Here is a 24,612-nt window from a genome sequence, read left to right as displayed (position 1 = left end):
CTTTACTTGGTTCAAAAAAGTGTTGTTTAGAAAGAGTACAAAGAGTTCTGATAATAAAAAAGAAGAATATAAAACTACATATGACTTGAACTTAGTAATTCTACTCCCTGTATAATATCTGCAGTCTAATGTATTTGCAAAAAGCATACATTATTTTTAAACACTTTGTACAGCAGTAACACAGTACATAATACACAACGTGTATGTGTATGTGCAAGTGAATTTTTTCTGATAAATAAGGATGTCCTGTTTGCTTGAATACACACCTCCATTGTTCAACATAAGTGGTGGCACAGAGGTGAATGACTGACTTTTTATCCTCAGGAAAGTGGAGTGCATAAGTGTGTGTGTGTGTGCGCACATGTCATGTTATTCAACAAGCTTGTTTGAGTGTTCCTGTGTGTCTGCATCTCATATGTGTGTGCCTATACGGCTCTGATACAAATCTTTTTCCAAAACAAACAAACAGCTAAAAAAAAAAATGTGTGTCTACCTTTGGGTAGACGGGAATGAGAGTTGATGACCAAGCCTGAAGGTGAGCAGCACTCCCAACACAAACACATGTTAGGTACTGACAGTTCCTCCAAAGCCATCCGCAATGTAAGGAAAGCTGCTTCTGGGAAATCCATTGTAATATTCCTAAATTATGCTGCCACTGATTCTAATGTCTGATGAAGTAATTAATGTGTTGTCAGCTGAAGCCAGTGGCAGGGGTCCATTAGAGAGAGTGTGGTTTAACACTTTAGGGATGAAAGCTTTTTACTTTTTATGGTTTAAAACAGAATTACATAAAACTTTAGCAGTGATGCTGGATAAACAAGACCAACCACTACAATTACATATTTACCTTGATTATAGAAAAATATGAATTATGTAGTTTACTACTGTTGCATCCAAAATAATGTAGTTTAATGAAATCAATGATCAACTTTTATAGTTGAAAGTTTCCGCCCCCTTAGGCTGATTGAACCACACAAAAACTGTTGCTTCTGGCCATTTACTAGCACAGGAGAAAGCAAAAATATGAATAGAGGACATCTAGCTCCATATACTCTCTACACACACAGTAAGTATAGGAAAGAATCACCCACTTTCAAATCATCACATTTTGTTGCTTTGCATCCTGAAATGAAGATGGACACGGTTTGGGTTTTATCCAGATGCATTTACTTAGTGGAACTTATAAAATCTAAGTGAGAGAAATGACAATGTCAGAAAGAAAAAAAAATGGAGTTGTAAAGAGGAACATTTGGATGGTGAACTGTACTTGATTTCTGCCAGACATGTCGTTTGGTGTTGAAGCCAAATAATTCAATTTTAGTCTAATCTGCCTCAGAATATCTTCGAAGTGCGTTTGGCCTTTCTTGGGGAGTAGCTTTTTTCTTGCAACTCTCCCATACAAGCCAAGAGTCTGGCCAGGATTACTTAATCACCCAAAATGTCCGTGATTTGGTTTTCTTTCTTTATTGCAAAAACAAGGAAGCAAGACATGGATATATACTCCAACAAAAAGCGATCCTATAAATAAGAACAAAACAAATATTCTGGATTTGCATATCAAATTACAGCATTATCGATACAAAAGTGCAAAAATAAACTTACAGTCTAAGAGAGCAAGTCTTTTTAGAGTCCAATTCAACAATAAAAAGGGGAAAAACAAAAGAGATTAAAGCCATTTTTGCTTATGAATGAGTTTTGCATTCAGTATAAGAAAATTTACAACATATTCAGCATAGCTTTGGATTTTCATAACAAAAGATAAAATCTATGAGGACGAAGGTATGGGACACATTTGTAAGATTAGAAACATAGGTGATTAAGTCAACCCAGCATTTGTTGATTCCACCACAAGCAAAAAAAAAAAAAAAAAAAAAAACTCAAAACAAGCAAAGCTCAACAACATTAGAATATTTAGAAATAGACAAAATAATGGGGTATGTTTTATGAAGGATTTTATGAGTCTCCTTAACCTTGATAGAAATGGAAAAAAAGCCAGGCCTTTCTCCAATTTATGTTTGTTATCAAAGGAACCCTAATAGAATTTCCTACTTGGCGTAATCTTTCTCTTTGTCTGAAATATTTGCAAGGAATGACAGTTACTCAGTTAGTTCAGTTACTTCCCTCTGGTCGGCGGTTTGTGGCTTCGAGATGGAAGACTAGATGGTACAGAAATACTTTTGTTCCACTGGCAATTGAATTTTTTAATAATATGAGTAAGATAGATGTTTTAGTATTTGATAGTTAACTGGATAGAGGATGTGTATGTATCATGGTGCAGCCTGTTTTTATGTCTGTTTCATGTTTTTATTTTTTATTATGGATGACCGAATTCTTCTTTTATCTGCAAAACAAATTTACCTGCGGGTATGAAATAAAGATACCTTGATATTTTGCGGATATGTCAGTTATTGCACTTCCGATCTAAAATATTGATACCACCCAAACATAAACCAGATAAACACTGTTGCCTTTATGTTGGACCCTGTTAAGGGACCAACATAAAGCCATTCTGAAAGGTAACAAACACTACAGTGGCCAGGGCAAAAAGTCAAAGTTTTATTATACAGTAAATTAATATAATTATATATATTTTTTTTAAATAGGAAAACAGCAGAACGTGTATTTAAACAGGTCCTAAATAAAGGACTGGTGAGCTAACTAACTTAAACTACCACTAACTCAAGAGTCAAGAAAACTTCCTATCTCCCAAGGAAGAAATCAAACACAGCAAAAGTCTTCTGGGTCAACTAATTTACCCATGCTTTCTGTGTACTCCGTGGTAACTAAACAGGAAACCACTCACCAGCCTTAAAAAAGAAGGAGAAACAAGACTAAACGCAAGCCCCAATGCAGCTTTTAAATAGGTAGAGGCTTCAGGTGTTTGTAATAGTCTCCACCCACATCCAGTTAGCAGCTACACTAAGGAAAGGAAAGAGAGAAAGAGCAGGGGCTCGTAACACCCCCACCCTTAAAACATTAAATATAATTTAAACAAATTATTTTTAATGAATTGAATACTCACCAACTATAATGGAGAACTCCAACACAGACCAAATGTCCAAATAAACAACTTAAATTTTATTTGACTAAAATGTTAGTCAACTCCACTTCATTAAAATCTTCGAAGTCATACTCACTTGCGGTTGCTTGGACAGAGCTCAGATAATTGTGCAGGCAGGAAATGTGTCTGCCGCTAAAAATAAGACACGCTTTCAACAAGTTGTTCAGGCCTGACCTAGCAACTCCAAACACTCAGGAGGACTTCATCTCATTGTAAAATCTTAACAGGGACTTTGAGTGTCACCTGCAAACACCAACCCATCCATCGAGAATGGTGTATAGTCCTCAACTGAGCCCTTTTTACTTTCAAACTCAAAAAGACTGTCTAGGTAAGCAGCTACTCACTAGACAGAACGATGCTTCCCAAAACTACTGTTCACTCAAGAACACTGCCATAGTCTCAGGAAAGCAATTCTTAAATTCCTCAAGAATTACCTTCTCTCCAAGAGGAGCAAAATCTGTAGGATTTCATGGTATCTTAAAATTGCAGTTTTAACAGCCTCAATCTAAAATCTGGTCAGAAGGTAAACAAACTTGAGCCATATCTGTTAAAACGCATTGAAGCAGTAATGTCCATACACTCTTTTAGCCTGACAGAGTTACAACTACACCCTCAAAATGAGTAAAGTATTTTCCAATATCATTCTCTATGAAAGGAAGAACCAAACAGATTTTTACAAACAGCGAAGTCAGCACTAGCTTCAGTTGTCACAGCTGTTTGACTGTATTACTGCTCAAAGTCTTTAATCTTCACCAAGACTGCATTTATTTAATCAGAAATACAATAAAAACCATAATAATGGGACATCTTATATATATATATACATACACACACTCACTCACCTAAAGGATACTTCTTCTTCTTTATTGTTTATTGGCGGTTGGCAAACCAGCTTTTGGTGCATTTCCGCCACCTACTGGGATGGAGTGTGAATACCTAGGGTGATGGAATGAAAAACTAAAAAAAAAAAAAAAAAAAACTTATTTGTGTAACCTTATATTCTGTTTATCAACCGTGTATCTCTCAAATATTTAAATAAAATAGTGTACACTTTTGGTTGTATCTGTGCAATCTGAAATAAATCTTTTATTGCTAGCTGAACTTTCAGTTCCTTTAGATCTTCCACAAGTTGAGCTCGTTCCTCATTAAATGCTTGACATTGAACAAGCACATGCTCCACTGTTTCTGCCACCCCACAATGGATGCACCCATCTGTCTCACTTTTTCCTAACATGTGTAAATACTAAAGGATTATTAGGAACGCCTGTTCAATTTCTCATTTATGCAATTATCTAATCAACCAATCACATGGCAGTTGCTTCAATGCATTTAGGGGTGTGGTCCTGGTCAAGACAATCTCCTGAACTCCAAACTGAATGTGAGAATGGGAAAGAAAGCTGATTTAAGCAATTTTGAGCGTGGCATGGTTGTTGGTGCCAGACAGGCCGGTCTGAGTATTTCACAATCTGCTCAGTTACTGGGATTTTCATGCATAACCATTTCTAAGGTTTACAAAGAACGGTGTGAAAAGGGAAAAACATCCAGTATGTGGCAGTCCTGTGGTCAAAAATGCCTTGTTGATTCTAGAGGTCAGAGGAGAATGGTTCAAGCTGATAGAAGAGCAACTTTGACTGAAATAACCACTCGTTACAACCGAGGTATGCAGCAAAGCATTTGTGAATCCACAACATGCACAACCTTGAGGCAGATGGGCTACAACAGCAGAAGACCCACCGGGTACCACTTATCTCCACTACAAATAGGAAAAAAAGGCTACAGTTTGCATGAGCTCACCAAAATTGGACAGTTGAAGACTGGAAAAATGTTGCCTGGTCTGATGAGTCTCGATCTCTGTTGAGACATTCAGATGGTAGAGTCAGAATTTGGCGTAAACAGAATGAGAACATGGATCCATCATGCCTTGTTACCACTGTGCAGGCTGCTGGTGGTGGTGTAATGGTGTGGGGGATGCCCCTTAGTGCCAATTGGGCATCGTTTAAATGGCCTACCTGAGCATTGTTTCTGGCCATGTCCATCCCTTTATGACCACCATGTACCCATCCTCTGATGGCTACTTCCAGTAGGATAATGCACCATGTCACAAAGCTCGAATCATTTTAAAATGGTTTCTTGAACATGACAATGAGTTCACTGTACTTAAATGATCCCCACAGTCACCAGATCTCAATCCAATAGAGCATCTTTGGGATGTGGTGGAACGGGAGCTTCGTGCCCTGGATGTGCATCCCACAAATCTCCATCACCTCAAGATGCTATCCCATCAATATGAGCCAACATTTCTAAAGGATGCTTTCAGCACCTTGTTGAATCAATGCCACGTAGAATTAAGGCAGTTCTGAAGGCGAAAAGGAGTCAAACACCGTATTAGTATGGTGTTCCTAATAATCCTTAAGGTGAGTGTGTGTGTGTGTGTGTATGTATGTGTATATATATATATATATAGTTTTTTTTTTTTTTTTTTTTCTTCCTTTTTTCTTCTTCTGCTTATTTTTTTTTGAAATCCTACTGAACCCAAACTTGAACACTAGTATATATTTTACTCCACGCTGTTTACATGTTAAATGTGCCATGAATAAGTGCTGTTAATTATAGATGAATAGATTATAGTCGCAGGCTTTATTCAGCTGTGTGGAATTCTGTGGGTTGGGGTTGAGTTGAGGTTGAGCTGTTGTCTGTCAGCTTAAGGATGTTTTGGGTAACCGGTCTATTCCTGTTGTTCAGAGAGGTGCCAAACGAGTCCTCTTATCAGAGCCAAGTATACACACCAGCACAGGCGGCTACTTCCTTTTCAACACAACAACCCTATTTTAACCCAAATAAACTGTAGTCGGAGAATGACGCCCACACTTGTTAAAGTAGATACATGTGATTAAGGTGAGTGAAGTCAGCTGGATTTTCCTCTAATGTCACTGATGTAGATCAGCACAAAATTTCACATTCTTTTCTCTGATTTCCAGATGTTTTTTATTTATTTACATTTAGCTGACACTTTTATCCAAAGCGACTTACAATTGCTATATATGTCAGAGGTCACACACCTCTGGAGCAACTGGGCATTAAGTGTCTTGCTCAGGGACACATCGGTGTCTCACAGTGGATTCGAACCCATGTCTCTCACACCAAAGGCATGTGAATTAGCATTATAATAGAGAGTGCTAGAGTTAGAGGGTCAAGTGAAGATGAAATAGATGTTTTCAGCTGTTTCTTGAAAATGAGTAAGGCATTTCAGTCAAATGTAATTTATGCAATATTTCAAACCTTTAACCTAAGTGGGAAAATCAACCCATGGCAACAATATTAAAGTAGCCTAGACTTGGCAACCCTGCATCCAATAAGAGCTGGTGGAGTCAAATCTGACAAATCTCAGGTCAAGAATAAGGAGAAATGACTGACAAGACCATGCTGAAGTATTTGCTGCTCACCAGATCCTGAGCTCACAAATATCTGATCTTGTAAGACATGCTCCCTTTACACAAAGTGCGTGTGATCATAAAATTGAAAGTGAACAGCGCAAACGCTCATTCAAGAGATTTAGATACTCTGCAGCTCCCTATTAGAATGTTTAAAGGAGTGCACATGAAAATCACAGAAGCGAAACACATGTTGCGGCAGAAGACAGCAATGATCAGACATTCAGCGGGAGCGAGATTAAGAAAACAGCCAAATCTCTTTTGGGAGTTTATTAAATTACCAATTTTCCATTGTATAATGAATGCATCAGTCAGGGTGATATGACTGCTACTAAACAGGGAGTCATCTCTCTTACCTACGTAAGTCAAGGATCCTTTAATAATCGATCATTGGTATCCTATTACTTTTATTAACATTAGAGTTTAACATTAGAAATTGAGTTATGGTTTAGACAATATTATTTCAGAATCTCAATCTGGTTTCATGAAAGGCCGTCACATTTCTAACAACATTAGTAGTAGGTGTACTGGACTATGCTGGATTATTCAGATCTAATTCATTCAGATGGTTTTATACACTTTCTTGACTTCCATAAAGCTTTTGACTCCAAAGGACACACATTTCTTTTTCGTACTCTAGAATTATTTGGATTTGGTAAAGCATTTATAGAGACTGTAACCATGTTTTATAACAGCTCAGTGATCATGGACTTTGACACTTCTAAGAGGTTTAACATATATCATGGAGTCAGACAGGACTGTCCCGTCTCCACATTTTTATTTCTTTTAGCCACAGAGTTACTCTGTCTAAGAATTAACCAAGATGAAAATTCAAAAGGAATTTCTATATTTGACAGGGATATAAAAAAAAATCAGTTACAAAAGCTCTGGAATTGGTTGAACAATTATCATGTGCTTCGGGTCTAAAACTTAATACTTCGAAATGTAAAATTGTCAATTCATGATATGGATGATACATTCTTAGGAGGTATTCTAGTTTTGTAAAATATTAAGGAAGTCATATCACTAAAAATTCAGACAGTAGACATAATTTAAATGTTTCTGATAAAATGACAAAAAAAAAATGAAACAGATCTTTAACATCTGGCTTCAGAGAGATCTTTTATCTACAGTTGAAGGGCTCTCTCACTTTGTATATTCTGCTCTATCTTTGTTTGTCAACGATAAAGCTATAAAGAAAATTAATAAAATGTTTTTGGACTTTATTTGTAAAAATACAAGCAAAAAAGAGATGTGCTGCTGAGTCCAGAAGCGAAGGTGGTCTTGATTGTTTGGACTTCTCATATACTGTAAACACCTTTAAAGTAAAATGGCTGAAAAGATGCCTTACAAATCCAATCTCACTGTGGCTTTTTATTCCAAATAAGATATTTGACTAACTTGGTGGCCTGCCCCCCGCCCCCCACAAAGTTCACTTTTGAAATAATACTAATATAACTGTTAGAAATGAGTATATTTTATCCCCTAGATGGTTTAATAACAACTTGAACTGTATTCTATCTGTGTTTGATGATTTTGGTAATATTTTAACATACAAACAATTTATGAATCTCCATAACTTTCCACTCCCACCAAAGGAATATAATACTTTGATGAGAGCCATCCCAGTAGGCTTAACACAGTTAATAAAAAATATCACCTTAAATTATTATTATATTTTTTTAAAGTCCTACTGACCCCAAATTTTTAAACAGCACTGTATAAAAACAAAATAAAATGTTAAAGAAAAAAACAGCACTTTAATTATGATATAATTCATTTTCCAGTCAATAGGGCATTATTTCTTATTTACCTGAAACAATATCACACACTCATTTAATTAGTGTTAGATTTCAGATCTCAGTAGCTCAGATTTGACTATTGATGGGACCTGAAAAGAAATGAGATAAACAGAATCCTAAACATTAGTACAAAATCAGAGGAATTCACATTCTTGAAATGTCACAATCTCAAATGTAGCTGTTTATGCGTTGTAGACCTGTACCTGGTGTTTGACACAGCATGTACATGCATCTGCTCTGTGTGGGATTTAATGTCTAAAAGCTAAAGCAGTGTTCTGCACACAGCCTGCACTAATAAAAATGCCAGCGTGTCTCCACTCAACAGTGATGACTTTCCTGCCGCTCCTCTCAAATCATGTGGCTGTTCACACGACAGAGGTCCAGCTAGTCAGTATACAGCAGTCCACTAACAGCCTGTTTAAAGCGAGAGAGAATTATAGATCATTTCCCGTCCTTTGAAGTGTCCACAGACTTATTCCGCTCCAGCTGTGCTCTGAAGGACAAGTATTGTTGGGATTCTACTTTTGCTGTCATAACCTCATCTTATCCTCCTTTTTGACTGGGTTCTGACCACATTTATCTGTGGAAATGGACTAAGCCATCTTTTTCTTAATATTATACTGATTTGATTATGTAATGCTGTGTATTTATCATTTATTGTGTCTTTTCTAAATATCAGGATGCTATGTATTGTAGTTATGTTGTATTTCATTGTTTTTAAGGTTCAGTAAAGCGCTTTGCGTGGCTTGATTTTGATCTGTCGTCGGGATGTTTCTCATTCCGACTCTTCCTGCTGCGATTACGGTGTGGCCGGGCACTGGAGACCCACGATGACACAGTGAGACCAAAGCGGATCAGAACCAGCCCCAGACAGGACATGTCTTTGGCCACCGCGATTTCAGAGAAGAGGGCACGATCTCGGGGTAGATTGATGGAGCTGTCGCTGTTCTCTAAGTCCCGGACAACAGCTAGAATCTCCTGACGGTCTGTCTGATGCACCATCCCACGGACATTCAACACAGCAGATATGTGTCTCCTCCTGTCAGGAGATGTAAATGGTTCATATATCACATTTTATCAAAGCATACATAACTCTGCTTGCCTTTGCACAAAACAAGAAATAAATTAATCACAGTTGAAAAAAGTATATAAACCCAAATATAAATATATAGGCTATATGTTAATAATAATAATAATAGAGACAACATAGAAATTCATGGAAAATTGTCCAGGGGGGTTGATTTCTACCAAGGGGGACCCCAACACACTAAACAAACATTTAAACTGAATGTGTTTCTTTGTAATGATCCCTTGACAGTGCTCATGGCTCAAAAGCAATCTCTGAGTCAGCGCTCCATACTGAGAAGATGGCATGTCCTGTCTATAGATAAAAATGTGACAATGTGAGTCTGTGACAGACTTTCACATAAACAGACAGTCAAAAACAGGAAGCACCACTGCTACACAAAGAAAAGTTAAGTAGCCTCCACTTTTTGGCTTTTGATCTTTAGTTTGTGTGTGTGTGTGTGTGTGTTTTTGATTGGAGTGTGGCACCAGTCAGTCTCCTGTGACCTGGCAGGAACAAGAAGTACTCCACAGCCACTTCCTGTCTGCTGAGGAGGGCTGTGCGTCAGCAAGCAGGAGCACTGCCAGCCAGGGACTGAGTGCACACACACACACACACACACACACTCCTCTTCATTCAAACAAAAGCACTGGACTAAAGTGGGGTCACATCATCCCCTGTTTACTGTCTGCTGTTCCCTCCTGTCCACAAGAAGGAAAGTTGGCACTGAGATGGAGCACCACGCTAACTATTTTCAGACAGACATTCTTAGAATGACCTCAGGAAACGGAGAGGTGTTGTGAAAAATAGTCCTTAAGGAAACGAGAGAGGAACATGTCAGATTTTTCATGAGTGAAAGCACTTTTCGATGACAGAGTTCAGGTTCTACCCTTCCGCATGTCTTAGTGTTCAGCAAAATTGTATTAATATAATAGTTATGTAAATGGACAAAGTTACATATTAGTATTCTGAGTGCTTCAAGAGCCAATCAAACGTGTTCCTTCCAGTTTTATGCTATAAAAAAAATCTACATCCTGGTCTACATTTGGCTGCTGTTTTATTGCAGTTTTTAAACAACACTTGGTTCCAGTCCATAAATTTTATTGGCCTAATTCCTTTCAAAAGGGCCATTCACACAGAATGCATTTTTCCATTCCACCCTCACTTTTCTATGAAAGCATTGCGTTTCTATTTGTATCGTTTGTATCAGCATCTCATGGTACATAGTGTTCTAAAAATGCTAGTATAAATTTATTTTTTACATTTCACTGCTTAGATCTTGGTTATTTAGAAGCCCAAACGTGTTGCGTGTGAATCACCCCTAAGAGTGCTGAAATAGAGTACATTAGCAGATGTACTGTATTCCAGAGCATGCTGTGTAGCGGAAATGAAGCAGCCAGTGGATTTGTCTGGAGCGAAGTGTGGATCAGAAATTCTTTGTTTTCTCTCATTCAATTATTGTTTTGAGATAATTTTTCTAACTAGTGAGGACACAGGAAAAAAATTACTGGAGCTGATTAGAAGGTATGTTAGAACTAAAGCTCTACAAGGAGGACCGGAGGACCAGAGACCCCAGGACCCGAGACATGACCCGGGATCCTTATGGGTTCGGGGCTATATTTGAAATGGTCAGCTGGGTCTAGGTCAGGTCCCAATCTATTACTTTGGTCTGTTTAACATTGTGTGTAATACCTATTCGATCACACTCGGAGAGCACCCGGCTGTTATCAGAGTCAGTCAGTGATGTGCGTGTGTTGTTTTGTAACTTTCAACTTGCAAAATTATGATGAGAACATGAGTCTGAAATTTGAAATAAGGTGGGAAAAAAACACATGATGCAATGACTTTACCTTTGATGATTGGCTTTTTGATTTAGAAGGCGGGACTTTTTCCGCCATACTGCGTTTTGCAGTTTTTTTGCAGTTTTTCAATTTTTATAATAATATTGTGAAAGAACCGTCTTCTTGTTATATCAAACATTTTTGCTCAGACTTGGCTCAGAGAGTACAGATATGATAGCAAATGGCATTGGACAAGCAATCATTATTATAATCCATTGGCGGACAGTCTAAATTATCATGCAAGATGACTTCAGATACAAAAAATGCAAAACTGCAAAGTCGCATTTGTCATCCATCACCTTGACAGCAAGTGGATTTTTGAAGCTAGAATAATGAGTGGATTAAGCATTTCAACTGGCAAGAGAGGAATAACATGGATTAACTTTCTTGGCGAGGAGGATCGTGTGCATCACAGTCAGGTACAAGGGAAAAGGCTTCTTACATTAGGTAAGAAACAAAGTTTAATTTTCACAACTTGTTTATCGACTTGTTAATAGCAATATGCTGTGGAACATGTGCCAATCAGGTCCAGAAGGGTCTGTGTCTTCCCAGTCAGATTCAGGTACAGCTTTCAAATAATTGACAATCCTGTCCATGAATTTTTCTACCCATGTAGATTTCTAGTTAGAACCTAAACCATACACTTGCCATTTCTGGGTATCCCTGCATCATAGTTTCATGACAGGCCTGTGAAAAGGGTTTGATTCATGTTTCCTAGTGGTTTTACCGTATATCTGGAAATTCCTTCACCAAAACGCCGACTTCCATCTGAATAGAGGGAGTGTCCTCCAAAACTATGATCTCAGCCAGGTGAACAATAACACTGTCCAACCAGAAGGAAGTTGACTCCTGTGAGAAAAAAAAAATCATTGACAAATTTTGGTCTTGGCATTTTTGTAAAATAAAATAAAAATAATAAAATTCAATTAAATTTCAATCTGATTTGTAATGGCTTTTCACAAAATTTTTCCCCATTGACAGCCATAGTTTTTTGCTTATCTTCAGGTTTACGCACCTAACAGTACAATACAATAAATGTTGGAATGAAACAATACGTTTTCTTTTTTCATTCTACAAATCAGGTCTTTATGCATGAAAATATGTAGCTGCCCTTATACAGTGAGAAGGTCCCTCGTAAGGAGATTATCATAATATTGGAAATCAAATAAGATAATTTAAGGCATGATAAATTTAGTGGCACTGACCAGATCTTTAAAAAGAGCCTTAAGCTGTTTGGCCTCATCCTGCAGACGGAATGCCACTCTCTTCCTCATTTTGAGTGATGTACAAATGACCCGCCCCCTCATGATGGCACGAACATATTCAACCAGGACCCGCCTGTGCACCTCATTCACCAATGCCTGATAGTCAATCAGATGATCAATCAACCAACCAACCAACCAAACCGTCTGTGAGAAAGCATGAGTGCTCGAACACCTACCTGATATGGAGGGCAGTCCATTCTGCGGAACTTTTTAAAGTGCTGTTTAATAGTCATCTCAATGCTCTCATAGGCCTCAGTGTTTTCCAGCCACTTCCTCTTCACCAGCTTATCAAAGAATGGCTGGAATCATGCCGGAATATCATCAGTGAATACTTTAAGAAACATACATGGGTCAGATGTGAATGTGTGCGAGTGTCTCACCCTGATGTTTTCAAACAGTATGTCCGAGAGAACTTGCACTGACTGGTTAACAATTCGCTCCAGAGAAGATTGAGCTTGCTGGGAGACGTCCTCGCTGCCAAAAGCGTCACACAGATGACAGCGCTCCACAAAATTCCTACAGAGTTCAACACAGGATTTAAATCCTGCACAGTTGAGTCATCTTATTTTTTATTTTAGTGCTATTTCATTGCATTATTCTTTTCATATTATTTATATTATTCTTGGATATCTTTCATAAACATTGTTTTAAGCTTGGGCATTTGGGTTACTGGTATCAGTTGAGTCATGATTCTCCTGACTATGAACAGAATCACATTCTCTTATTTTCAGTTTTGTATTGTTCTTCTTATATGTTGCAAAATGCACATTATTCTAAAATGACTTAGTATTCTCAATATACGCTGCACATTTTAGATGCCAAATGCGATTTGTGTGTATAGTATTGTATATTATAGCATAGTATATTCAGAAATTTGAAAAACTATACACCAAGAAAAATATCTTAAAACAGGGCCCAATGTTAATATGAAGGACTTTTCACAGATGTTTTAGCCATATTTTTGTTTTAGGGTTAACGAAATGTCCTTAACATAACTTAACAGAAAAATACCAGTAGCTTTTCTTTTTTCAGTATTTTGAATATTTTTTATATTAGCATAGTGATTTCTAGCCTTACCATTCTTAAAAACATAAATATAGAGAATATACAGCTCTAATGACTATTGATAGTTATTTTTTTCAGTCCTCAAAAAACATCCAGATTGGAAGAGGTTTGAATAGATAGATATGGTGAATAAGATGAAAAACCTGAAAGGTGGAACACAGTTGACAAGAGCAATGGTCCTGGAGACATAACCATCCCCACGATCCTCGAACTCTGACTGCGTGTCATGGAACATCTCAACCTTTCTCTGGAAACTAAATACCACAGACACACACACAGACAAATCTCATAATGTTACACTTCCCTATTCAAATGTGTAGACAAAAAAAAATAATTACTCTTTGAATAAAATGTAGGGACAACACAAATTTAAAAAGTGTCCAGCCATAGATGTCAGACAATTATTGTGATGTCAGTAAATGTCTAAATATCATTAGATTAGTTATATGAGTTTGTAAATATCTTTTAGTAAACATGAACATCATTTTTGAGTGGCTTTTGTCATTGTCAGCATTATTATGATCATAGCGTCTTGTCCCCATCTCACCTGTGCAGGAAATCTGCAAGTCCATTCAAAGTGCAGCGAGCAACACGAGCTCCTAGTGGCTGACTGACAGCTGTCGATCTGTCCAAATCTACCTTCAGCCTCTGAAATAGATTAAGACACACATGGATACAAAAAAAATATTCACAATGACCTGGTTATCATTTACATACACCAACATACACTGCTAACTATAAAGTGGATGGCATGCATAGAGTCAGATTGCAAAGAATGCAGTAATGGCTGTAGATGCGTACGATTGATGGTATTACCTGTATAACGGAACGGGCGAGGCCAGACTGATACTCTTCAATGTGCAGCGTCTGAACCCATCGCTTTTCTTCATCATCTAAAACTTGCGACAGCTCTGTAGTCATCTTGTCCTGTACAAACAAACACACACACACACACAATGGAAATTATTTGAACACAATTATTTTGTGTCCAGAGATTAATAAGTAATGCATAATTTGACTAAAACATTTTACCCAAACAGTTTCAACGCAGTCCTGTTCCAGACGGTCTATGACATCTTCAGGAAGTAGAGGTTCTAGAGCTTCACACACTATAGTGCCCATTGCTCCAACTGAAGCCAGGACGTCCCTATGGAACACCCACAGTCAGAACTAGTGCATGTTTGTGTGTCCATAAGGGTCAGTGGGTTCAAGTTCATTTGTGTTGTGCAGTGTTGGGAAAATAACAACCTAATTATAATTAGAAGAAGACAGACTACAGAGAAGCTACTGTTTAATTTTTTTAAGTAGTTTGTCTGCAACTAAAAAGTTAAGCAGGTCTAAGCAAAGAAGACATTTGGTGTGACGACCAACCATTGTAACTCATACTTGCAATTTGTTCTCTGCAATTCACCCATCCAAGTGCACACACACAGCACTGAGTAGAAAACACACACCCAGTGCAGTGGGCTGCCATTTTGCTGCAGCACGCAGGGAGCAATTGGGAGTTATGTGCCTTGCTCAAGGGGTTATGAGGGTGGAAGAGAGCGCTGTTCATTCACTCCCCTAACCTACATTTACATTTATGCATTTAGAGGCTATAAATTACTATTATTATTTTTTTTTTACTGTGTGTTCCCTGGAAATTCAAACCACAACCTTTTTTGCACTGTTAATGCAATGCTCTACCACTGAGCCAGAGGAACATTTACTGCTGAAACTGGGAATTTAACTGGGACTCTCAAACAATTAGGACACAACTGCACAAATTGATATTTACATTGAATTGAATTGATAAATAAAATGTAACAATCTAATGCTAAAATGTTTCACTGAATCAAATATGTGTGTTTGCTGGCACCAAAACAATAGGGGGTTTGAATGAATAAATAATCTCAATTAGAGTGACAGTACACAAATTAAGATCCCAAAAATGGGCAGTGATGTCAACCAATCTGGGCTCCCTGAAGTACCTTTTAGTAAACAGTTCTTAAAATAATAGATTTTCTTAGACTAAAGAAGATTTTAACTAATCTAAATAACTTTTTCTTCTGTAAAGAACCTTTTGTGCCATGGAAAGTTCCTGAGATATTAAAGGTTCTTCATGACTCACAACAACTTCCTATTTTACATAACTGAGTCAAAAATCTAGTACAGGAATCATTTTACATGAATGATTAGTACAAACCAATTCACTAGAATGTATCACAATTTCCAGCACTGAGGGCTAATATGATTAACTGATTAACTAGTCTAATAGTCATTTGTGGGTTATAAGGGGCTTATTTTCACTGTGACACTTATTTTACTAAAAACTTTTTAAAGTAAATAACTGGAGAAGTTCTACATACATTGTTCACAATATGATCTATAGTTTAGTTTTTTTCTATTTTCTATCTCATTAAAGTGCTGAAATATTGTCATGCTACTGAAAAATACAGTCAAATTAATAGTGTGACTACTTTTAGTATACAAGAGCGGTGTTGTGGATGTGTACAGTAATTCTCCCAGGTATTTAGCACCGTTGTTGTTCATTATAATAAACAATGCATCTGATATTAATAGACCTGAGCGCATTTTTCCACCGGGTCATTAAACCAAGTGGAATGTAACTGCAGGAAAGGTGTGTGTAAAAATAGAAAACACACCTCAGTGTCTATATATACAGATGAAAATACCTGCTGTAAATGTTGTAGATCCAGTCCAGCAGTGAGTATGTGTCTGTGATCTGAATGGGTCCACTAGTGAGAGTCTTCAGTCGTTTGGCAACAGCCCTGTGATAACTCTGCATGTAGACCTGAAACACACCAAACTCCTCGGGATAAACCGCCACCACATTCCGACGTGCCGCATCCATGTCTTCCACCACTCTGCCCCTCAAACGCTCCAAATACATGCCCATCTGGCCTGCAGCTATGCCCCCTGGTTGTGGAAGACACCAGTCAGCTGCCTCTCCCACAGCCTCCACCCATCTTTGACGCAGTCTCCTGGGACGTTTGGAAGGTCGCGGATGGTCATCAGATTGGTCACCATCTTGGACGGTGGACTGGGCCTCTTGCCGCAGGGCCCATATCTTGTCAGCCTGCTCCTCCTGTTGAATGACCAGCACCACTAGGCCAAGCTGAGGTCCGCTGCAGGGTTGACGTAGCGACTCCCTCACCACATCCCACATCTCTCTCTGAAGAGCCTCGTAAAGCAACTCAACGTCTTTTACTTTGCGCAGCCCAGAATCCCACATGCTTGGGCCAGAATCCTCACTGCCTGAACCAGTCAACAGGGGGAGCCAAGGAGAATATGTGTGTGTGGAAGGAGTTTTGTTACTGGGCGAAGTTGGAGTGGGTGTGGTTTGTGGATCAAGTTCACACTCCCTCTCAAGCTCCTGGATGTGCGTGTCGGCTAGCAGCAGGTCTCTCTGATTAACTAACTGTAGGATCTCCAACACTATGAGAGAAAGTGAGAGTTAATGGTCATTTATCATTTAGGGCCATGTGTTTAATCACTTGATGTGTTGTTGTCTTTGAACAGCTACACAAAGAAAGTGAGTCCTTTCCTGTCTCTGTGAAAGTGTTGATTGGCCAGTGACTCACAGGGACTTTTGGACCTTGATACTGCTCATTAAGTGTAAGGTGTAATGGGTCAAACATGGAGACCACTGACTGTTACACTTTGTACGTGCCATAAAAAGTACAAATAAGTACACAGGGTACAGATGTAACAAAAGTAAAAACACAGCTGTACCTGATAGTGGCTCCCTGCGTTTGACTAGTGGTTCCTCTTCTACTGACTCTTGCTCATCTTCCTCTGAGCTGCGGTTTGTTAGCGAGTCTCCTCGGAGTTTGCTCAAACTGACCATTTGTAGGAATGAGGGACGCCTACGATTGTCTTCATCATTTTCAGTAGTCAGATCACCTGTAGGTAGACTATCTCTCCGCTCACTCTCCTTACGACGGCCTGCCAACCTGAGAGAAGATGCATAAAAAATGTCCTTTCAAATACCTTTACAACAACTTACAGTCCTGTTCCTCATGTACATACTATGTACTTAGTATAGTAATTACAATAACTATGTAATAACTAGGGACTACCCTGAACCTAGCTCTAAACCTAACCCTACCCCATGTAGTTACCTTGTGTTACCAGAACTTTCTTAGATAAATACACTGTAAGTACACTATAAGTACATGTTAGTACACGTACTGTAAAATAAAGTGCAACCAAAAAACTTGTCTCAGAAATAATGATTTGTGCAACACTGATTCTCAGCTGGTTGGTTTCAGGTGTGGTAAAAAAAAAAGGCTAAATGCAAACAATGCTGCACAACTAATAATGTTCAATATTTACAATCATTGATAATTAGGATGACAAAATAAATGCAATAAATGTCAACATTTAACAGTGGGAATAAATGCATCATATTTCTTTTGTTGTTGATGTCATGGGCAGTGGTTGCTTGTATTTTAATTTACTGCCATATCAGTTTCATAGGCTATTATATGGCAGATACACATAAAACATTCAACAACATAGTATCATAAATACAATATAATAAAAACAAACATTTTATAAAATTCAACTTCACAATTCTATAATAGATTCTTTAAATGTACTTGTGATAAAAATTGTAAAGGTTCCCCTTCTAGGGACCCTGTGCTATCTCCTCTTGTGGACACATTGGGAAATGCCACGGGCAGTACCAGTTTCTGAAGAGCATGTGAAATAATTCCAACCCTATTGGTCCACATATAGCCCTTGACATTATGGGTGGATGCTCGACAGTATAGCAGGGTACCTGCTGAATACATCACCAACTTTTGTTGTCTTCAGGAGCCTTTTGTTTGAAAGCATTGTGTATTATGGCTGTAAAACTGGGTGAGCATTTCAAGAAGTTTGTACCTCTGTGTCCTAGGTTCTTGACACCTGAAACCTGTTTTGCGACTTGGTGATGAGCAGGTTCATTTGGTGCTTGAAGACTTCGTATGCGTGTATTGTGACAAAACTATGCGGACGGTCCAATCATGTTTGTTTCTTTTCTCTTATTCTGGTCAATAAAATGGTGGTTCGCTAGCCTCTTGGGACTGACAATGGTTAGGGACCTGTGTAGGATAGCTATCTGAAGTTATATTCCAGTCATGGTTATGGCAAGACGGGCTTACTTAAATTCAGCTATCTTGCTCCCCTACTTAGGGTTTTTCCCCTTGAGGCCTTCCTTAGACAGTGCTGTTTTCCCTTATAAGGTTTTAAGTAGACAGCCCACCACTGGCGTTCTTGGCTATTGCAGTGGTCCCCTTTACTAGAACCTAGATATCTGGTTCTGGTTGTAAGCAGATAGCCCACTCTCTGTGGTCTGGGAAGTTTTGTAAGAGGGTTTACCTGATATCTATCTGAGGCTAGCTGTGTATCAATTACACTTGGTCTAGGAGCCTTTTCATAAGACCCTTAGAATATACCTATCTGAAGACAGCTGTTTTCTAGCTCAGCAGCTACTTCCCCTTCTTTGTAAAGTAATGACCTCCTCGAGGTCCTGTCTAGAGGTTTTCTGGTTTTTGCCACTTCAGTGGTCTTTTGTATCCAGGCTAGTATTGCTCACATAGCATAGCTATCTGAGGGTAGTTGTGTTCTTAAGATGGTTTGGATGTCCCTCTTTCATCTGAATTTGGTTCTCCATTTCTGCCAGGTGATGTGAGCGGCCCATGGTGTCAGTGGCTTGGCCCCTTTCTGAGGAAAGTTTCAGTGTATGTCTGTCACTTCCTTGGTGCTCCTCACCAGGTGGTCAGGCACATGCCTTGGCAGGGCAAAGTTGGAATTTCATTCCCCAGTGTGTCCACAAGAGGACGCAATGCGAGTTCCCTAGAAGGAGAACGTCTCAGGTTATGCATGTAACCATAGTTCCCTCATGATGCCTTTGGCCTGCCTGTTTCATGTCTCCTTCAGACAACTAAGTTGATGGCATATTCAGCAGGTGTCATTTTATACTGTCGGGTGCCCACCAATGACATCACAGGCTATGTGGTTAGAGTTTTTTCATATGTGCTTCAGACACCATCCTGCCTGTGGCATTGCCCAATGTGTTCACAAAAGGATGCAGCGTCTTGTTCCCTCTTGAGGAACCATGGTTACATGAGTAACCAGAGACATTCTTCTGGGTCCATAAATAAGTCCTTAAAAGTTTATCCTGATAAATATCACCATCTCATAACATTATAATTTGTAAAGACCAAAAATATATGTTTTATGAACAAGTTAGTGCCACGGTGTTGTCAAGGGCTGTGGTTATGCTTTGTGCCAATCACAATATGTTTTGCATAAGTGCAGAGAGAATAATACTATCAAATTAAAGGTCGGCATGAAGTGGAAATCCACCATATCTATTTTTTTAATGCATGTTATTGATCTTATTGTGAATGATTCATCTATGTAGCTCATACTTTTTAATCAAATGTCACAACTGGGTCTTCCAGTGACAACATTCAGCAACAGTCTTCTTTCTGGTAATTTATGTTGATTTTAATTTAGAAAACATTATATTTTGTATATACTTTGGCCTCAACAGTTCATGATTATAATAAAGCATTCCAGTCTTTAATGATATTTGTGTTTTTAGTATGGAAAACCGTAGCATAAGCATAACCAGTTGAGACCCACTGCTATATAATAGGCATATTACCATTCTTACCTCAGTAAAGTCATGATCTCCTCTGAGGCTCGTCTATAGTTCCTTTTTTTCTTTCCTGAGGCAGGTGTTGCAGGGAGAGTGGCACTCCTAAGTGATGGAGTGGCACCCCACACGTTTTTTCCTGTCATACGCAGCCCCTTGCCTAATTTGCCAAGGGTCTTTAGTGGTGATGACCCACAGATTCGGTCTAGAGTTCCTCTCTTTTCTTTTGATCCTTCAGTGACTTTTGACCCTCCACGCTGCTCAGCATTTGCCTCATTTTCCAGTGCTTCGCTCACCTGGGATGACCTCTGGTAATCTTGTCCATTCTCCCAGACCCCACCTTCTTCATTATTATACCCCATCCCTGCCCATGCCCCCTCAAACGGATTCAGATCAGATGGTGGTAGAATGAGTTCCCCATTGCTATGGTTACTCTTTATGATGAGTTCACCATTAGTGAGATTACTCTTTTGGAGATTACCATTGCTGTGGTTACTCTTAAACCTCCTGGGCAGCCTCTTGAGGATGGGCATCCTGGCACTGGTTAACTAGAAGACAAAACAGACTTTATAACATAGATCAGAAGCAATTGTTTCATTAAAACCACACCTCATTTAATTGAAACAATTTTGTATTATGTATCCTGAAGATCTCATAGTACAGGTTTTTCCAAACAGTTTGTGTCACGCATCTGCAGAATCTGCATTTTTTTTTTTTATCACAAAAATCTAAACTTCTTTTGGATATTATGAATTTAAAATGGGGGGAAATATCCCATTTCATATGTGAAATTAATGTTTTTCTCAAATACACATTGGACACAATTATTGGCACCCCTAGAAACTCTTTTGAGTAAAATATTTCTGAAGTATATTCCTATTCATATTAAAAATGTTGAGCACTCCAGAATGATTATGAACAATTATCCAGCCATGGCTTCCTGTTTCACAGAAATATAAACAGTGTGGAAAACAAAGCCCGAATGCCCTTAATCATCGATCACAATGAGAAAAACCAAAGAATATATTTCTGATGTGCAGCAAAAGATAACTGAGCTTCACAAATTAGTGAAGTGGCTTTAAGAAAAGAGCTAGAGCAGTGACAATTCCCATTTCCACCATCAGGACAATAATTAAGAATTTCCAAACAACAGAAAATGTTACAAAACTGTCTGGAGGAGGACATGTCTGTATCGTCCTAATGCACGGTGAGGAGGAGAGTAGTAGCTAAAGACTCTCAAAAGACCACAGCTAGAGAAATGCAGAAAATAGTTGAGTCTTGGGGTCAGAAAACCTTAAAAAAGGGTCAAACAGTACACACATCACCACATGTTGTTTGGGAGAGTTTCAAGAAGCTCATCCAAAAACAAACTCCAGCATATTCATTTATCAGACAGGACTGGAACTTCAAATGGGACTGGCTTCTATGATCAGATGAAACTAAAAAGGAGCTTTTTAGCAGCAAACACTCAAGATGGGTTTGGTGAACACAGGGATAAAAAGTATCCTATGTGTACAATTAAATTTACTGCTGTATTTTTTATGTTGTGGGCATATATTTCTGCTGGAGGTCCTGGACATCTTGTTTAGACACATGGCATCTTTGATTCTATACCGACAGATAGAAACATTTAAAAGTGACTGACTCTGTCAGAAATCTTATAATGGGCCATGTTTAGATCTCCCAACCGTACAATAATCCAAACACAAACCGCAAAAACAACACCAAAATGGGTCACTGAGCACAAAACCAAGCTTCTGCTATGGCCATTCCAGTCCTCTGACCTGGACCCTACAGAAAACGAGTGTGGCGAACTGAAGAGCAGAATCACCAACATGGAGCTGGGAATCTAAAGGGTCTGGAGTGATTCTGGATGAAGGAATTGTCTCTGATCTCTTGTCAGGTGTTCTCTAACCTCATCAGGCATTATAGGAGAAAATATAGAGCTGTTAAACTGGCAAATGAAGGTTTCAAAAAGTATTTTATAAAAGGGTGCCATTAATTGTGGCAAATGTGTATTAGAGAAAAAAAAATTCTGCGATCAAAAGCTTGAGGTCAGTAAATTTTTATTCTTTCTTTTTTTGAAAGAAATTAAAACTTTCACATCAAAGGATGTGTACATTGTTAAGAAGGGATAGCAAAGATTTCTATTGTTACAAAAGATTTATATTTTGAATAAGTGTTGTTCTTTTTAACTTTTTATTCAAAAGAGAATCCTGAAAAAATTTATCACAGGTCACAAAAATATTGCCAACTGTTGCCAATATTGATAATTCTAATAATAAATGAGCATATTAGAATGATTTCTTGAGGGTCATGTTACACTTTATACTGGAATGTCTGATGGAAATTCAGCTTTGCATCACAAAAATAAATTATATTTTAAAGGATATTAAAATAGAAACAATTATTTTATATTTTAATAACATTTAGCAAGATTAAAGTTTTCTTTCTGTATTTTTCATTTAAAAAATGCAGCCTCGATGAGCACAAAAAAAATTCTTACTAATCCCAAACTTTTGAATGGTAGTGTATATATAGGCTACACACACATGCTATTAAAGGTTTATTTATTTATTCATTACATTTATTTGTTAAATGCATCAAAACAAGACTTTCTTGTATATTGTATCATGTCAAAAAGCAAGTCTGAAGTCCTGTGTCCAGCTTCAAGGTAACAAGAGCTGAAACCTGTTCAAACTGCCTTTATCGGGTCTGTCTTAAATGACTTTGCCTTGTTGCATTCTCATTGTTCAATATTCCGGTGAGCTGAGTGCATTAACAGCATATGTATGTGTGTGTTCTTTGAGGACATTAGCCGTTTTTATGCTCCTATAATGGAAGCTTCCATCCAGATGTGTCAGAATAGTTTCCTGTCCTCAGAGTTTCTCAGAACATACACACTATTTTCTCAAACACAAACACCACACACACTCACTTTCTACAATGTCTCTCAGGGGATTAATAAAGTATCTCCATCAAATTCTACAAAATCCGCAATCTACATGTTAAAAAGTATCAGTACTTTAGTAGTAAATCTATCAACAGGTAAACATTAAGAGAATTCCTTGTGAAATTTACCTCCTGAAATATATTAAAATAAAGAGGTAATGATAGAGTAGAAGGGAAAGAGAGAATGACGGAGGAAGGGGGAAGGAGGAAGGTGCGGTTGTGTAGCACACAGTGACCCTTGTGATTGTGTTTCAGCATCCCTGCTTTGCATTATTTCGGAGTTCCCCTGTTGTGGTGGTTAAAGATCTGGGCTGGGAACCAAAAGGTTCTAGGTTCAAACTCTTTAGTTTTATTAATCATAACCCATCACAATTGTACCTTGCAGCAAGTCATTTGCGTCAGCTGAATGTGTACTTCGATTAAACTAACCCATTTGGTTGTTTATTGTCTGGATTGCAGGTGAACCTTCTGCAAGTATATTTGTTCTTACATAATTCCCGGTAAAAGACAGGAAAACATCACTTGTAAATGTTGATGTTTAGAAAGGAATGAGATGTGTTTTTTATGTAGAAACAGGGCTGCCACAGAATCTAATACTCTGGAGCAGAACTTGATTACCTACATCTAAGGAAATGTAAGCATAATTAATTGCTGAGTTTTAGCAAGAAAAAAAAGTGCTTAGCAAAGGATTTCACTCTATCAGCATCTGATAAATATCAGATGAACAATTGATTAGTACAGTTAACAAGTAAAAATAAAATAAAATAACACGGGCAAATTGAATAAAAGAGTGATTATCCATTTTAGTTACAGGTTAACTTAATTAGCATAAGGACTTCTGATGACTCTTCAGAAATATTTTGACTTATAGTCTAACCCTACCTATAAGTTACTTAGCAAGTGCATGTCAGCATGTCAAGAGTAAAAGTAGATTGTGAGTGTTACATACATACATATGCACACACACACACACATATTTATATATATAAAATTTGATATATATTTTCTCTGTTTACTGTTGTCAAAATATGCTCTTACTCTGAATGGTGACGTTTACTTTCCCTCCTTTTTAAAAAGGATTTTAGTTTTAAGTTTGATAACATGTTGAAAGTACATAGGCAAATCTTTAAAAAAAATCATGTTTCTAATTTATCATCTGTATTTAGAAAGAAATCTGTAAAAAGAAATTTGACATATATGTATACACACAAATAATAATAAAAATCTAAATATATGCATTGATAAAAACACAATCATACAAGCACAAGGACATAAGTATCTCTAACCTTATGCAGCAGTGGGCAGTCAGCTCAGGGCAAATCCATTCCAGTGTGTGTGTGAGAGTGTGTGTGAGAGCAAGCCTATCAGTAAGAGAGAGAGGGGCAAAGTGTGTGTGTCTTTCTCCAAGATTTTGGGGCCCTGTATTGGAATGTCGGAGGCAGCCGTTCATTTGCTACCAGATGATGATGCATTTTCC

General features: G+C 38.0%; 1 protein-coding gene across 1 annotated transcript; it reads right to left on the bottom strand.

The window, feature by feature from the left end:
• Positions 1–6,256: 6,256 nt before the first annotated feature.
• On the bottom strand, positions 6,257–24,536 carry LOC113076490 (tumor necrosis factor alpha-induced protein 2-like). The gene is made up of 13 exons (XM_026249184.1): positions 24,422–24,536; positions 20,202–20,731; positions 17,267–17,487; positions 16,207–16,969; positions 14,564–14,678; positions 14,348–14,458; positions 14,079–14,179; positions 13,675–13,785; positions 12,847–12,982; positions 12,643–12,765; positions 12,407–12,562; positions 11,929–12,050; positions 6,257–9,333 (listed from the first exon to the last, which is right to left on the bottom strand). The coding sequence occupies exons 2-13, from the start codon at positions 20,714–20,716 to the stop codon at positions 9,012–9,014; spliced, it is 2,796 nt and encodes a 931-aa protein (XP_026104969.1). The 5' UTR covers positions 20,717–20,731; positions 24,422–24,536; the 3' UTR covers positions 6,257–9,011.
• Positions 24,537–24,612: the final 76 nt, after the last annotated feature.

The sequence above is a fragment of the Carassius auratus genome, chromosome 5, assembly GCF_003368295.1.
Source record: "Carassius auratus strain Wakin chromosome 5, ASM336829v1, whole genome shotgun sequence".
Taxonomy (NCBI): Eukaryota; Metazoa; Chordata; class Actinopteri; order Cypriniformes; family Cyprinidae; genus Carassius; species Carassius auratus.
This window is presented reverse-complemented; position numbering and strand designations above follow the sequence as displayed.